Source organism: Heptranchias perlo, chromosome 29 (assembly GCF_035084215.1).
Source record: "Heptranchias perlo isolate sHepPer1 chromosome 29, sHepPer1.hap1, whole genome shotgun sequence".
Lineage (NCBI taxonomy): Eukaryota > Metazoa > Chordata > Chondrichthyes > Hexanchiformes > Hexanchidae > Heptranchias > Heptranchias perlo.
The window spans coordinates 6,147,514-6,164,102 of record NC_090353.1 but is presented as its reverse complement, the minus strand read 5'-3'; the positions used below and the strand labels follow the sequence as shown (position 1 = coordinate 6,164,102).

Genomic DNA, 16,589 nt, shown 5'->3' with positions numbered 1-16,589 from the left:
TAAAAGGCTAGTTTATAAATGTTAAGTCACCCTCAGCTATTGGTGTAATGCAGAGATTGTAGAATTAGTTGTAGCTGTGGGCATACCTTAATTATAGCTTTGGGGCATTAGTTAGCCCCAGTACCATACTTGAATTTGAATTCCAGTCTTAACTAGAGTTCATTGTTGGGCTTGCCGAAGGAATCAAGTATCAGATCTGGAGCAGGGAGAGAAACTTTATCCATATGTTCCCCATTGTGCCATTCAAGCACATCCTGCTAACAGATCAACTACAGTAACAACAACAAATTGCATTTATATAGCGCCTTTAAGGTAGTAAAACGTCCCAATGCGCTTCACAGGAGTGCAATCAGACAAAAATTGACACCGAGCCAAAGAAGAAGACATTAAGACAGGTGACCAAACACTTTGTCAAAGAGATAGGTTTTAAGCAGCCTCTTAAGAGGTAGAGAGATGAAGAGATTTGGGGAGGGAAATCCAGAGCTTAGGACCTAAACGGATGAAGGCACAGCCACCAACGGTGGGTCGAAGGAAATGGGAGATGGACAAGTGAGTGTTATTTAAAGTATCTGTGGAGTTGGACACAAGCTGGAGTGTCCCAGTCTCAACCAAAGAAGAGAGCAGCAAAGTATAGATGCACAGGGGAAAGGGAATGACTGTCATTAGAGATGGAAGAGAAACTGAGGAAGGGTGAAAAACAAAAATGCAAAGATCTCCACGATATGCTTTTCCATAGAGTGATGGGACCCGGTAGAGAAACATCTCCTGGAGTAGTGCAGGATATTGTATTTCCGCCCTTCCTGACTGTTGCTTCTGGATTACACATTTAGGCTGGTTTATTGTCTCTCCCTGGGGATTACATGGCCGCTGATGGTGGGGAACACTTGGGGTCCTTATGTTTAGTTGCAACATGACTATGTGGGACAGTCTCGATGGACTAGCTAGTCTTTTCCGGTCCATCAGTTTCATATGTTTGTAATCTCTCAAATCAGGTTTCCGCCTCAGCCAAAGCACTGAAACAGCACTAACCAAACTCACAAATGACATCCTGTGTGACTGCGACCATGTGCACTATCCCTTCTCGACCTCTCTGCAGTCTTAGACAGAGTCGACCATGCCATCCTCCTCCAACACCTCTCCTCTGTTGTCCAGCTCAATGGGACTGCCCTCATTTGATTCCATTCTTATCTAGCCGCAGCATTTCCAGCAATGGGTTCTCCTTTGGCCTCTACGTGCTGCCCGTTGGCGATATAATCCGCAGACATGGGGTCAGCTTCCACATGTATCCTGACGACACACAGTTCTACCTCTCCAACATCTCTCTCAACCCCTCCACTGCCTCTGTATTTATCAGACTGCTTGACCCTGAGCTGAGCTTCCGACCCGTATCCTCTCCATCACAAAGACCATCGACTTCCCCCTCTTAACATCTGCCTCAACCCATCTACTGCTGAAATCCACAGTATGATCTTCCCAGTTAATCCCTGGCAAATTGAAATCCCCCCATCACAATTGTATTAGATTCCTTTTTTAAAATGTATTTTTTGGATTACACCTCTATGAAGCACCTTGATAAGTTTTTCTGTGTTAAAGGTGCTATATAAATACAAATTGTTGTTGTTGTTGTTCCTCCTTACACATTTCCATGGTTTGAGCATACAGAACCCTACCTGTGCTGGATCTTGTAGCCTTTAACAGACACCTAGGACGATTTTCCCTTCCCTGTTTGTTGTTCAATCTGATGCACAAAGTTCCAGATCTCCTATATCAGTGGAGCTTTTGAAAGAGACCTGTGAGTGACAGTAGTCTCGCCACTTTCAATATTAAGACACTGGAGGAATAATTACAAAAGGAAAATAATTGTCGGGTTACAATGTCAGAACAGTAAATTGAGGTCACACTGAGGCTTAAACATACACTGGGCAGACCACTCTGGCAGGACAGTATACAGGATTTGGTCACATTTCATAAGGAACATACACTGGAGAGGGTGTAGAGAAAAGCAACAAGGATGATCCCAATGGAAAGGTTAAGAATTATAAAGAACAAATTAGAGAAGCTTAAGCTTAACAGTTGAGAAAGAAGGTTAAGGATGACATCATTGAAATATATAAAGTATTAAATGGTTTGGATAAGGTGAACCCAGAATATTACTTCGTGAGTCAGACCAATAGGACATAAATTTAAATTAGTGAAATTTAAAACGAATTTTTAAAAAAGAATTCTTCACCGAAAAGATGATAATCATTTGCAATAACTTACCAAGTAAAGTAATGGAGTCAATATCAGGGGATTTCAAAATGCTGTTAGATGCTAGTCTGGCTAAGTTGGAAAGCTAGAATGATGAGCTTGATGGACTAAGTGGCCTTTCCCATCCGTGACTTTTTCTTAGTTCTTATGTTATTAAGTTTATTGGTTGGGAGTTGGTCGAGTGCTTGATTCACCCCTTTATAGTTGCATTTAAACAGCTCTTTTGCAACTAAATTTGCCTCTGCATGAAACAGCCCAATGACCATATATAGCCTGTGTGTTGAAAGCAGCTGCTGGTTAGGTTGCCCATTGTGTCACAAACAATAAGCATTATCTACTCTTTCCATAGGAGAAGGTGTGGCAGTACTCGGAGCATCCCTTGGAGCTGCCTATGTGGACCCCACGCCCATTGCCAGTCACGTTATCAGCCCTGAGGCAATGGAAGGTAAACATTTAGCATTTTACTTATCAAGATGATGTTAAATAGAGGCTTAAGTGCAGCCTCTAGCAAATTCCATACTGGAATGGGAATACTGTGCTGAGGAATGCATGAGGTGTGAAACTACTGTGCGATGTGCTGCAAGTTCTGTACTGGACTACGGGACAATGAGCTGAAAGTGAGAGAAAATAGCAGCCTATATACTGGAATCCAATATGGGGGACTGGGTATGGAGTAAACTATGATGTAAGAGCTGAGTTTGAGCCTATAGATAAATCACCATAAGGTTTCACACAGGACTAAGGGACAAGGAGCTGAGTAACTTGGAGTCAAGTAGAATTAATGATGCACAAAACATTGAATTCTGTTTAAATCTGTACTCTTTGAGAACATTGTGATTTAAAAAAAATATGCTGGAGCTGGGACTGGGATCAGGTTCAAGTGTAGGCCAGACTGGTAGGATAAAAGTCTTCTCTAGGGCACAGTCTAAGTGACTTGACAGACTGTTTATAGCCTTGAGGTGGGAGACCTAAGGATGTCGAAGAAAAGAAAGAAGTAGCATTTATATAGCACCTTATTGCGTATCTCAGGATGTCTCAAAGCACTTCATGTACAATTAATTAGTTTGACATGCAGTCACTGTTGTTATGTAGGTGAATACAACAGTCCCACAAACCGCATAGATGGATGACCAACTATTTTTAGTGATATTAGTTGACACTGGGAAGACTGCTCTACTCTTTAAAACCAGCTTCACAGTAGACATACCAGAGATTGCATTTAAATATGGCACTATAATGTGCAGAATGTAAACCTGTCAGAGGGGAATCTATAGTTTGGACTTTTAGTTCCGACTGTTTGGATAGTTTGTACTTGAGTAGCTGTTAAATGAAATGACTGAAATTTCTCAAAATGCTTAGAGAGGTATTAATCAGCGATCTTGTCCAACTATTAGGATGGATACTATGGTAAATAGAATATGGGGTGGGGGTCTGTGGCTAAAGTTGAGATAGGAGATTCGAAATTCTGCGATTCTGCTCTTGGCTCATCAGGAGCACCTATTAGAGAATCAGTGTGGCTAATTTCTGCGCACCAATTGTCAGGTCATTGATTTTAATCAATCAGAAGCACTGCAAATTGGGCACCTGTTCTTCCAATCTGCACTCCCGTCGAGCAAGACTTTGTGCTGGCGACAGAGTCTCGCAATTTCAGCCTGTGTTGTTAAAGCAATATGATGGAATCTCTGCATGGATCAGACCTAGAGCACTCCTGACTTCAGCCTGCCACTGGATGTAGGGGTTGGGTAGGGAAGAGAAACACTGCGTGCTTCAGCCCTTTCACCTCATGTTTTAAATAGGCACACAGTTGTATGAAAAATACAATAAAATTAGCTGTGGAATAAATGAAACCTGCCTTTCCTGAGGTGAGTGTCTTGATTGTAGATCATTGTGTGCCACTCATTTTCTCCTCTGCTTGTCCAATCCACAGCACTGACTGCATACAGTCCTGCCATCTTTGCTCTGAACGACATGCTGAAACAGCAGCTCACTCTGACCCGGCAGTTTGTGCAAGTCAGTCGACATCTCTACTTGTCCGTCGTGGCCTCGATAGAACAGGATAACTACCATTATACGACCTTGGAAGAAACTAAAGAGGTAAGTAAGCAGTCAGTCCCTTTGTGTAGTGGGTCTTTACAGTCCCCATACCCCCACCCCACCCCCAATCTCCCAATTACTCCTGCATCCATTGAAGGGGAGGGTGGGCACACACGTTGTACATTCATTTCAAGTTGACAACAACAACTTGCAACATAGAAAAGTGTCCCAAAGCACTTCAGAGTCGTAATCAAAAACTGGACATTGAACCAAAAGGAGATATTAGGAGGTGACCAAAAGCTTGTTCAAAGAGGTGGGTTTTAATGAGGGTGTTAAAGGAGGAGAGGGAGTGCTGTAGGGAAGAAATTCCAGATTGTGGGGTCCAGGCAGCTGATTATGAAGCTAGATTGCAAGGCATTGCTGAATGGGAATATTGGCATGCAGAGCTTGGCAGGAAGACTAAGAGAAAGAATGATTTGCATTTATACAGCACCTTTCACGACCTCAGGATGTCCAAAGCACTTAACAGCCAATGAAGTACTTTTTTTTTGATGAGTAGTCTCTATTGTAATGTAGGAAACATGGCAGCCAATTTGCGCACTGCAAGGTCCCACAAACAGCAATGTGGTGATGACCAGATAATCTGTTTTTAGTGACGTTGGTTGAGGAATAAATATTGGCCAAGACACTGGGGAAAACTCCCCAGCTCTTCTTCAAAATAGTGCCATGGGATCTTTTAAGTCCACCTGAGACGGCAGATGGGACGTTGATTTAACGTCTCTTATGAAAGGCGACACCTCTAACAGTGCAGCACTCCCTCAGTACTGCACTGAAGTACCAACTTAGATTATGGGTCCCGTGGTGCCAGTTACACATTCTGGTATTGCCACCGACAGGATGTGTGAGGACAGTACTAACCCAACCCTTTGTCTGGAATGTGTAATTTGATCCAGTCATTGTTAGGCAGGCTATAGAGTTCAGATAAGGCACAGTGCTAACACTACTGATTTCAGAGAACAGACAGTACTAACACTACCAAGTCCAGAGAAAACACAGTGCTAACACTACCGAGTTCAGAGAACACACAGCGCTGACACTACCGAGTGCAGAGAACGTGCAGCACTGACACTACCATGTTCAGATAGGAAGTTGTGAGACCATGGAGGGATTTCAACATGAGGATGAGAATTTTAAAATCGAGGTGTTGCCGGACCGGGAGCCAATGTAGGTCAGTGAGCACAGCGGTGATGGGTGAAGAAAACTCGCTGCGAGTTAGAATACGTGCAGCAGAGTTTTGGATGAGCTCAAGTACATTGAGGGTGGAAGATGGAAGGCCGGCCAGGAGAGCATTGGAATAGTTGAGTCTGGAGATAACAAAGACGTGGATGAGGGTTTCAGCAACAGATGAACTGAGGCAGGGGTGGAGATAGACAATGTTACAGAGGTGGAATTAGGTGGTCTTGGTGATGGAGCAGATATGTGGTTGGAAGCTCATCTCAAGGTCAAATAGGACGAAAAGGTTCCAAACGGTCTGGTTCAGCCTCAGACAGTGGCTGGGGGGAGGGATGGAGTTTGTGGCAGGGACCAAAGACAATGGCTTCGGTCTTCCCAACATTTAGTTGGAGGAAATCTTTGCTCATCCAGTGCTGGATATCAGACAAGCGGTGTGACAAATCAGAGACAGTGGAGAGGTTGAGAGAGGTGCTGGTGACGTAGAGCTGGGTGTCGTCAGCGTACATGTGGAACCTGACATGTTTTCAGATGATGTCGCCGAGGGGCAGCATGTGGATGAGAAATGGAAGGGGGCCAAGGATATATTCTTGGGGGACTCCAGAGGTAATGGAGCAGGAAGAGAAGCCATTGTAGGTGATTCTCTGCTACGATTGAATAGATAAGAATGGAACCGGGCGAGAAAATTCCCACCCAGCTAGACGACAGAGGAGAGGCATTGGAGGAGGCGTGGTCAACCGTGTCAAAGGCTGCAGACAGATCGAGAAGGATGAGGAGGGATACTTCACCACGATCACAGTCACATAGGATGTCATTTGTGACTTTGATAAGGGTCGTTTCAGTACCATGGCAGGGGTGGAAACCTGATTGGAGGGATTCAAACATGAAGTTGCGGGGAAGATGGGCACAGATTTGGGAGGCGACATGTTCAAGGACTTTGGAGAGGAAAAGGAGGTTGGAGATAGGGCGGTAGTTTGCAAGGACAGAGGGATCAAGGATGGTTTTTTTGAGGGGGAGGGGGACGGTACCTGAGGAGATGGAACCGTTAACAATATCAGCTAACATGGGGGCCAGGAAGGGAAGTTGAGTGTTCAGTCATTTGGTTGGAATAGGGTCGAGGGAGGAGGAGATGGTCTCATTGTCAAGATGAGCTCGGAGAGGGCATGAAGGGAGATAGGAGAGAAACTAGAGAAAGGTGCGAGTTCAGGGCTAAGGCAGGGGGGAACTGTTGGGGAAGTTTGTCTTGGTGACCTAGGGGAAGGGAGGGAAGCAGCAGAGGCAGCTAAACGGATGATCTCAATCTTAGTAACAAAGAAGTCCATGAGATCCTCACACTTGTTGGAGGGGTCAGGGGAGAGGGGTTTAAGAAGACGGTTTGTAGTGAAGAGAAGCCAGGGGTTATCTTTGCATTTCAGGATGATCCTGAAATAGTGAGCAGTTTTAGCAGAGGAGAGCAGGACTTGATAGTGCTTTATGTGGTCCAGTCAGATCTGGCGATGAATGGCTAAACCAGTTGTCTCCCATAAACGTTCAAGTATATGTCCCTTGGACTTAAAGGAGCGGAGATGAGGGCCGCACTGGGAGGATCGGTAGCTGCAGAAATGTCGTGGATCGAGGGCCAAAAGTTAGACAGTTGGGAATTTGAAACTTCTGTTGTAAGTGACTTGGGGGCGAGTTTTTTCCAGGGGCGGACACAGAAGGAAGTGGGATTTGGAGAGGGAAGAGGGATGTGGGTGGAGAGGGATACAAGGAAGTGATCAGAGGTGGTCTTATCTGCAATTTACTCAATGGGAGTAGAGAGGCCACCTGAGATGGCAAGGTCGAGGAGTTGGCCGTGAATATGGGTAGGGGAATTTATATGGAGGGAGTGATTAAGGGAGGATAGGAGGGCAGTGAACTCTGAGGAGAGAGGGCATGATGAGTTGAGATGGAGGTTGAAGTCACCAAGGATGAGAAGTTGCTCGGTGCAGAGGCTGAGGGAGGAAAGCAGTGAAGATATTTCGGTGAGAAACTTGGCGTGGTACTTGGGTGGGTAGTAGGGAACGAGGATTTTAAAGGAGAGGTGAGAAGGGTGAAACAAGGTGAGATGCTGGTACAGCAGGCAATTAGGAAGGTAAATGGCATGTTGGCCTTTATTGCAAGGGGGTTGGAGTACAAGAGTAAAGAAGTCTTTCTGCAATTGTACAGGGCTTTGGTGAGACCACACCTGGAGTGCTGTGTACAGTTTTGGTCTCCTTACCTGAGGAAGGATATACTTGCCTTAGAGGCAGTGCAATGAAGGTTCACTAGATTTAATCAATTCCTGGGATGAGAGGGTTGTCCTATGAGGAGAGGTTGAGTAGAATGGGCCTGCACTCTCTGGAGTTTTGAAAAATGAGAGGTGATCTCATTGAATCACAGGGTAGATGCTGAAAGGTTGTTTCCCCTGGCTGGAGAGTCTAGAACTGGGGGTCATAGTCTCAAGATAAGGGGTCGGACATTTAGGACTGAGATGAGGAGGAATTTCTTCACTCAGAGGGTCGTGCATATTTGGAATTCTCTACCCCAAAGTGCTGTGGATGCTCAGTCGTTGAATATATTCAAGGCTGAGATCGATAGATTTTTGGATTCTAAGGGAATTAAGGGGTATGGGGATCAGGCGAGAAAGTGGAGTTGAGGTCGAAGATCAGCCATGATCTTATTGAATGGTGGAGCAGGCTCGAGGGGCCGTATGGCCTAACCCTGGTCCTATTTCTTATGTTCTTATGCCCAAAGGAGGAGAAGGTGCCAGAGGAGTAGGGAGACACACCAAGGTGTGATTTGGTGATAAGGGCCACACCGCCACCGTGGCGATCTGGGCGGGGCAAGTGGTGGAAGATATAGATAGCCGGGGAGGCTTCATTAAGGGGAAAGGTGTCATCACCTGTCAACCAGATTTCCGACAAGGCCATGATGTCGATGCAATCATCCACAATAAGCTCATGGATGGCAAGGGCCTTGTTCACAAGTGAACGAACATTCTGGAGGGAGATGCAGAGAGGGTCGGTGATAGCTGATCCTCTGGCAGAGTCCACAGGGTCAGCGCTGGGAGGGGTGAATGGGACGGGAAGGAGTTTGGCAAGATTAACCCCCAGCAGGCACACTGGGCGGGAAAGTCGGTGAGAGAGTACAATGGGGCAGTTGGGGTTGCTGCTCGTAAGGAGGCAGCGACAAATGCCTCGATGGGCCCTTCGGAGGATTCCAAGAGAGGCACACAGGAAAGCTGTAGGCTTATCTAAGAGGGAATCAAGCCTGGGACGGCGGCAGGAGGGTTGGAAGGTCAAGGAGTGCTGAAGGGTTGGGAAAGGGATTTGGAGGGGGGGTGGGCAGAGTATTCGAGAGGGGGAAAAAAATGAAAGGAGGCATGGCAACAGGAGCGAAGGGCCTAGGAGGGGTAGAGAGAAAAGAAGAAAAAAGGGGAAATGGAAGTGATGGGCTCGGGTCCGGAGCAGCAGCCAAAACACGCATGCGAATGGACGGAGGGAAACTCAGGTTACATAGGGATGGTTACATAGCAAAATTGGGATAGATATGCCCTGGTAATAAACAGGGAATAGGGAGGAGACAATAGGAGGGAGTCCAAAGTTAAAGCCAGAGGTCCAGTAGTGGGATAAGGTTGACGTAGATAGGGTGGAGTCAGCTTGGAGCATCGAAGAACTGATGTCCTGGTTCGGAGACAGGTGTGGAGGGCGAGCCAATAGGTTGCCTCCAATTCCATGTGCTCTTGTTTTTGTTAACAATCTCTTATGTGGAATCTTGTCGAGTACTATCAGCATGATCTGTAAAAGCTCCCACCAAACTCCCATCTGCTGGAGGAGTGAGGCCTGCACATTGACCAGCCTCCCACCTTGCTTTGACTCCGAAAACAGTCCATGCCAGGCTAACCCAGCAATTGACTTGTTGGGCCCCTTCAGGTATGTGGCCCCACGAACGGACACTGCAAGATCATGCAGACGGGCTGTGGCCGTTTCTTGGTGAGGCTGAATTTGACAAATCCACAACATAATTTGAGCTGCAAGGTTAGCTTAGTGAGGACGCATTTCATTCACCGAGAATGGGTGAGGGTGATGTCATTGGAAGTGAGGTCACTAGCGGAGCCGGAGCTTTTTAACGTGCGCTGAGAGTGACGTCAGCAGGTGGCCCAGCGTATGCGCAGGAAGACGTCACGTCTCAATCGAAAACTGGAAGTAGCCACACTGTCAGTAAATCACTCCGTCAAACTAAACACTGTGTGGGAGAGAGCTGCAGTGACTGATGGGGCATTGTGTGCGGGTCATGGATTGTTTTCAGGTTTATTCGGTAGAAAGTGGGGGCGTCACATTTTACATCACAAAGCAAATAGTGACACTGCGTCTGATGAAGTCACTCGCTGTGCCTGCGCCGGGGCTTTCCGAGAAATCAACTCGCTGCAGCTCGTGTTCAAGAGCGTGAACCAGGTCTAACGGCGGGCGGAGGAGAACGTAATCCATCTCCCCGGCTGTACCACGTTCTCCCTCTCTTATTCCCCCCTTACACCTGGATCACATTCTCTCCCCTCACCACCCCCCACCCCACCCCACCCCTTTCTGCTCCCTTCAGACTCTCCCCTTCTCCCTCATCATCTTCCCTTCCCCCCCTGCTTCTGCTCCCCCTTCCTCCCCACTTCTCTTACCCCCTGCTTCTGCTCCCCCTTCTGCCCTTCCCCCTTCTTCTGCTTCCCACCTGGCTTCTCCCCTTCCTTCCCTCTAACCCCGCCCCCCCCTCCTTCGTCTGGGCTCTCCTCTCCCCTTATGGCTACCTGCTTTGGCTGCATTTTTGGTGCTCGGCCTCCGGCGGTCCGCGCTTTTAGTGAATGGCAGTGAGGGCAGTTGGTGACTTACAATGCGCGGCCCGACACGCTCCGGGCCCGCGTGCGCATGCGCTAGTTCCTGGTGCTAGTCACATGCTCAAATCTCTGGAGTGGGACTTGAACCCCCAACCTTCTGACTCTGAGAAGAGAGCGCTGCTACTGAGCCACCGCTAACACCTTAAAGTATTGGGTGCAGACAGGTGCAATGTTTTTGTTTGTTTACACTCATTAAAGTGGAGAGTTACCAATTGTTAAATCGGTGCCATTTTAACCTGTTGTACCTATTTTTTTGTCCAGTTTGTGCGAAGTCGTAGATCACCACCACTCACCTTTGATCAGGCCCTGGAAGAGGTGCAGCAGGAAATGCAGCAATACCACTATACGTGACTGCCTGCAAGACATGGAAGTAAATCTTGCAATGCTAATGATGGCGAGAAGAGCAGTTGCCGCTGGGAATGGCGCTCACATCAACGTTACCAGTAAAGCGTTTAGCATTGTCCTGCTCACCTGTTAACGCAACTTTTCAAACTCTGATTCTATGCATTTCCAAGTGGTTTAATGCCTCAGTTAGCACACCGCATGTATTGGCACTCATTACAAGAAAGCAGATATGGATGAGAAATGTAAAGAATAACTCACACATTGTACAAACAGACTCTGATTATCCCTTGCTGATTGCAGTATTCAGTAGAATCTGGTGGGTTTTCAGTATTTTTGCACCAACGATGTCAGTGTGCCTAACAAAGCATCACTAGGGAAATCTTTCATTTTGTAATTGTCCCTATGAAGTTGATCTGTTAGAAAGAACTTGCATTTTAATAGAACGTCCCAAAGTGCTTCACAGCCAATTAATTACTTTTTAAACTGTAGTTACTGTTGTGAACGAGACAGACAATTTGTGCTCCACAAGGTCCCACACCCAGCAAGTGAGATAATTGACCAGTTAATCTGTTTTGCTGGTGTTGGTTGAGAGAGGAATATTAGCTAGGATACCCTCCTGTTCAAATAGTGCCATGGGGTCTTTTACGTCCACCCAAACAGGCAGACGGCCTCGGTTTAACATCTCATCTAACAGTGCAGCACTCTCTCAGTATTGCACTGATGTGTCACTCTGGGTTATGGAGTGGGATTTCACCTCACAACTTCTGATTTGGGTGAAAATGCTAGCAACTGAGCAAATAGCAAATAGCATTGATGCATTTAAGGGGAGCTAGAGAAGCACGAGGGAGAAAGAAATAGGATATGCTCATAGGGTTTAGATGAAAAGGGGTGGGAGGAGGCTCGTGGAGCATAAACACCAGCAAAGACCAGTTGGGCCGAATGGCCTGTTTCTGTGCTGTAGACTTGATGTAACTGATCCAGCAACTAGCACTGGGAACATAACGGATCCGTGAACTGCTCTGGGAATAGATCGGATTGCTGGGTGGTACATTTACGTAGTGAAATCTAACCATTCTGTAGAATGGCAAATCAGAAATAACATACCAGCTCAGTGACACTGATCTGTCTGGCTGTAATAGGTTTACCAACCCGAGAAAACTGTGCTGTATCTGGTCACTCTGCCCCCTATGCTGTGCTGTATCTGGTCACTCTGCCCCCTATGCTGTGCTGTATCTGGTCACTCTGCCCCCTATGCTGTGCTGTATCTGGTCACTCTGCCCCCTATGCTGTACTGTATCTGGTCACTCTGCCCCCTATGCTGTGCTGTGTCCGATTCCTCTGCCCCCATACCTTTTCAGTTTTTTTATTGAAAATATGTGAACAGCTCAAAACTAAATTGATTAACTTGTTTTTATTCTGTTTAGTAAGGTTAAATGTATAACTGCTTCAACAAAAGATATGCATAAATATTATGTAAAGAATACAGCATTTTTTCCAGAATTTAAGTTTTGATTTGTTTTATGGAAGTACACAGATGAAAAGATTCAGACGTAGGAACATATTTGAAATTCTCCCCTCTGCTGCCTGTCTTATTTCTGGGTTTTTCTATCTGTCTGCTCTCCGGGCTCTCTCTATCCCTCACTGAACTTTCTCACTCTTCTCTGGCTGCTCTCTGGGCTCTCTATCTCCCTCACTGAACTTTCTCACTCCTCTTTGGGCTCTCTCTCTCCCTCACTGGACTTTCTCACTCTTCTCTGGGCTCTCTCCCTCACTGGACTTTCTCACTCTTCTCTGGGCTCTCTCTCTCCCTCACTAGACTTTCTTTCTCCTCTTTGGGCTCTCTCTCTCCCTCACTGGACTTTCTCACTCTTCTCTGGGCTCTCTCCCTCACTGGACTTTCTCACTCTTCTCTGGGCTCTCTCTCTCCCTCACTAGACTTTCTTTCTCCTCTTTGGGCTCTCTCTCTCCCTCACTGGACTTTCTCACTCTTCTCTGGACTTTCTCTCTCCTCTTTGGGCTCTCTCTCTCCCTCACTAGACTTCCTCTCTGGCTGCTCTCCAAGATTGTCCCTATGGTCTGTTAATCAGTCTAACTTTGAGAAACTATTTCAGCTGAGTGTACTGTACGGGGGGCAGGGTTCTATGCCTAGTGTATTATTAAGAGGTTTTAACATCTGTTACTTATTCTCTCTGATGTGTGTGTGACTGTGGGAATATACTCAGTCTATCGAGTGTTATCCAACTTTGTTGTGCCATTGATGAGAATAAAACAGTTCCATTTTCACTCCCTCCTGAAGAACATAGGATTAGAAATATTTTGAGGAAAGTACATCTTACACCTTGTTTTATTTAGCCTTTATTTACAGCCCAGTGTGGGACAACTATTACCATTTCATTTGGAAGGAAGAAAATCATCCAAACCTAACTTTACAAGGTTGTGTTGTCCTCGTATTTTCTGCACTGCTGTTACAGTTTCTAGAATTGTAAAATCACAATGTGGTGATCTTGTTCTACAGGTCCTCAGTTCATTATTAAAATAGATATTTATGTTAGAACATAAAATAGAGAAATAATTTTTAAAATTCTAACTCTCCACCGAGGACAATACAACTACATCAAGTAAGGTTTGTTCCACATCCGTAAACTTTTGAAAGTGGATTGCATTGTAAATATTCAGACTGCTTTACTAAATTAAAATGCCTTTCTCACATTGATTTTTCTTTTGGTACAGGCAGAATGGGCCAAATGGCCTCCTCCTATGCTGTATGATTCTATGAATCCAAACATTTCTAATGGACTGTACTAGTGGGTGGGAGGTGCTAAACCTTGGTTGGTGTTGCATTTATAGTACTGGAGGAATAACTGACTTACAAATGTGGCAAAATAACTATCTGGGTAATGGCAGAGTCATCTTTTAATAACTGGTTTTGTTGGAGTTCTTGGATGTGCTGCAGTAACCCCTTCCTGTCAGATAAAGGGGGGGGGTTCTGGCAGTCCCACCGCGTGTTGGCGCTCACAGAGAACACGTCTCAGGAAATAGCTGAACGCCCACAGCTTCCCAAATCACCCTTCACGTCCTCAGTGGACAATATAGTGTGGTGATGATTCTGCTAAAGCAGCAGCACTAACGGTGCCCATTTCCATGCAGCGTTGCCCTATTACGCAGTATTTTATTTAGCTCCCAGTAAGGAGTTGACACTGTCAGAGGAGGAGCAAGGGAAGCAAATTGACAGTAATAAAATGTTTGCCTTCATTGTAGCAGCATTTGTGCACCAGCAGATGGTGCTGCTGTGTGTACAAACATTTCTGATGTGACTGATCCCAGTTGATGGTTAGGACTCACTCGTCAATCAGGATCTGCCTCGTCACCATTCCTGAATCTCTCTACCCCCCTCCCCCTGTTGGACCAGGGCTCTGAGAACAACGACAGCAGCATCCTGCATTTATACAGCACCTTTAACAGAAAAACGTCCCAAGGTGCTTCACAAGAGGTGTAAGGAGAAAATGGAGGCCGAGCCAAAGAATATTAGGACCAAAAGCTTGGTCAAGGGGGTGGGTTTTAAGGAGGAGAGGGAGGTGGAGAGATGGAGGGATATAGGGAGGGAATTCCAGACCATGGGGCCTAGGCAGCTGAAGGCACAGCTGCCAGTGGTGGGGTGAAGGAAAGGCGGAGGGATACAGAGGGTAAGGTTGCCAACTCTGATTAGACGTATTCCTAGAGGTTTCATCACATGCCCTCCCGCCTCCAACTGCTCCTCCCAGTCAAACAATCTTTTATCCCATCTTGAATATTTTTATAATTAATAAACGAGAGTTCAAAGAAAATGAAAAAAACATTTTTTAAAGCCCCTATGATTCTTCTCACAGATCGCTGGCAGCAGTGACCAGGAGATTAATCTTTAATTCCTGGAGACTCCAGGACAACCCTGGAGGGTTGGCAACCCCTAGCACAGAGGCCGGAGGAAGTTACAAGTTAGAGAAGCACAAGGCCATGGAGGGATTTACACAGGACTATGAGAATTTTAAATTGGAGGCGTTGGGGGTCCATGAGCCAATGGAGATCAGGGAGATGGAAGAGTGAGACATGGTGCAGGATAGGATACAAGCACCAGAAAAGTAATTTAACCTATGAGCAGAGACGCATGAGCTCACAAAACTCTTTTGCTAACTTAAAAACTGGGAGGCTGATATAAAATAAACCTCAATGCTGCAGGTAACTCCAGCGTCAGTTTAAATATTTAGTTTGCACATTGTATAAACCTATCATCAAACTCTCCTCACCCGCACACATCACATTATCAGTCAATAGCTAGGGGGGGGGTGGGGAAACTGTGTCCCAGTGTGAGTGACTGCCTTCAGTAAAAAAATAAAAACAAAGGCTGAAGGAGGTGAGCCTCGATCTTCCTCTGGGCCAGAACATCAACCCAAGAAGCTCTGGCTGGGCCGGTTGTCAGACCCAAGGGCCTGACCCCAGCCGAGTCTCCACAGTAAGGCTGGATGGAGAGTGACTGCCGCAGGCCTCGGAGGCCACAGTGTTTAAAAAAGAAACCTTTTCGGACAGCAGAGGCAAATAACCAGAAACACATCGCCCAGCACTGGGGGAAAATCCCCCGGCACCAACAGAACCATTGTCTAGGACTGGAGGAACCAACGCCTGGCACAGGAGGAAACATTTCTTTAAAGGTCAGGCATTCTTGCAGTTTTGTGGTTTGATCACTGCCCTTTTGTATCTGGAGTGTAACCAGTGCTGCAATTGATCACCTCAGACTGCACAGGGCCAGAGATGTGGTGAAATCAGCCACTCCCAGGGCTGGGTAGAGGGGCTCGGTGAATGATTGCTGCTGGAAGGTGTGTATCAGAGTGAGTCTCCTGTCTGACACACTGTAAAACGACATCATCCCAGCCTCAAAATCCACGTACACTCCCACCCTGGAGGGCGTCTGCACCGTTAGTGTAGTAACACTGTTACCATGTAAGGCCGCCAGGCTCCCCGGCTCCGAGTACAGACACCACGACACCTTGTTCTGCCCCAGTGAACACTCTTTACCCTTTCCCTTCCGGCTCAGGCTCTCGTAGCACATCCCGACGTCCCAGCGACGGCGACCTCCTCCGACCTCCACCTCCCAGTAGCAGCGGCCACAGCTCACTCGCTCAGTGCACAGAATCTGCCACCAGTAGTCGAACCTCTTCGGGCTGTCGGGGTAGGGCTGCTGGCGCTTTGATCCCGATACACACCTGTTACTGTCAGTCAGGACAAGGTGAGGAAACGCTGAAAGAGGATCCAGCGTCGGTGTCTGTCCATCTATGGACGAAAGGAGGAGCACGAGTAAACCCCTGGGGAAAGGGGCTGTCCGAATGATTTCAACGACATTACAACAACTGCTGGTTAGAAATATTACACAGTATTTCATTTTTCAATCAGTTTCCCCATCCCTCACAGGACTCTTTCTCTTTTGTCATCTGAATACTCTTCTGCTGCTGTAATCTTTGTTCATTAAAGGTCTTTTAGATCTTCCATGAGACCCACAAGTGTGGACATGGTAGCAACACACATAACATGGAAAACCCATGGAATACAACACAGGACTAGGCAAGAAGGACTCAAATCATTGACCAGAAATATTTCTGTCCCAGGAGCGTGAGTGGGAAGTAGACTGGCCCATTGGAATTCCACCCAATGGGAGTGAGTGGGGAATAGAACACTTTACTGCTTTGGACACCCGGTGTCAGCAGCAAGTCCTTGAGGTTGGAGAAAGTTGTATTATTTGGTTATGACAAGGTAATTTTCCAAGTCCATGCTGGCTATTTCGAGCCTTGCCTACAGTCGGCATCCACCCGCCCCTCCCCCC

General features: G+C 46.6%; 2 protein-coding genes across 2 annotated transcripts in view; one reads left to right on the top strand and one right to left on the bottom strand.

Annotated features, from left to right (window-relative positions):
- The window catches only part of c29h19orf44 (chromosome 29 C19orf44 homolog), a 32,211-nt gene extending 19,187 nt beyond the window's left edge, over positions 1 to 13,024 (top strand). Inside the window, exons 7-9 of the mRNA XM_067968023.1 lie at positions 2,600 to 2,695; positions 4,178 to 4,344; positions 10,658 to 13,024. Coding sequence (XP_067824124.1) covers positions 2,600 to 2,695; positions 4,178 to 4,344; positions 10,658 to 10,747 — 353 coding nt within the window. The 3' untranslated portion in view covers positions 10,748 to 13,024. The remainder of the gene's footprint in view (positions 1 to 2,599; positions 2,696 to 4,177; positions 4,345 to 10,657) is intronic.
- A 2,473-nt stretch (positions 13,025 to 15,497) lies between these two features.
- Positions 15,498 to 16,589, bottom strand: part of LOC137299717 (E3 ubiquitin/ISG15 ligase TRIM25-like) — a 47,407-nt gene continuing 46,315 nt past the window's right edge. The window contains exon 6 of the mRNA XM_067968653.1: positions 15,498 to 16,042. Within this exon, the coding sequence (XP_067824754.1) occupies positions 15,498 to 16,042 (545 nt within the window). The remainder of the gene's footprint in view (positions 16,043 to 16,589) is intronic.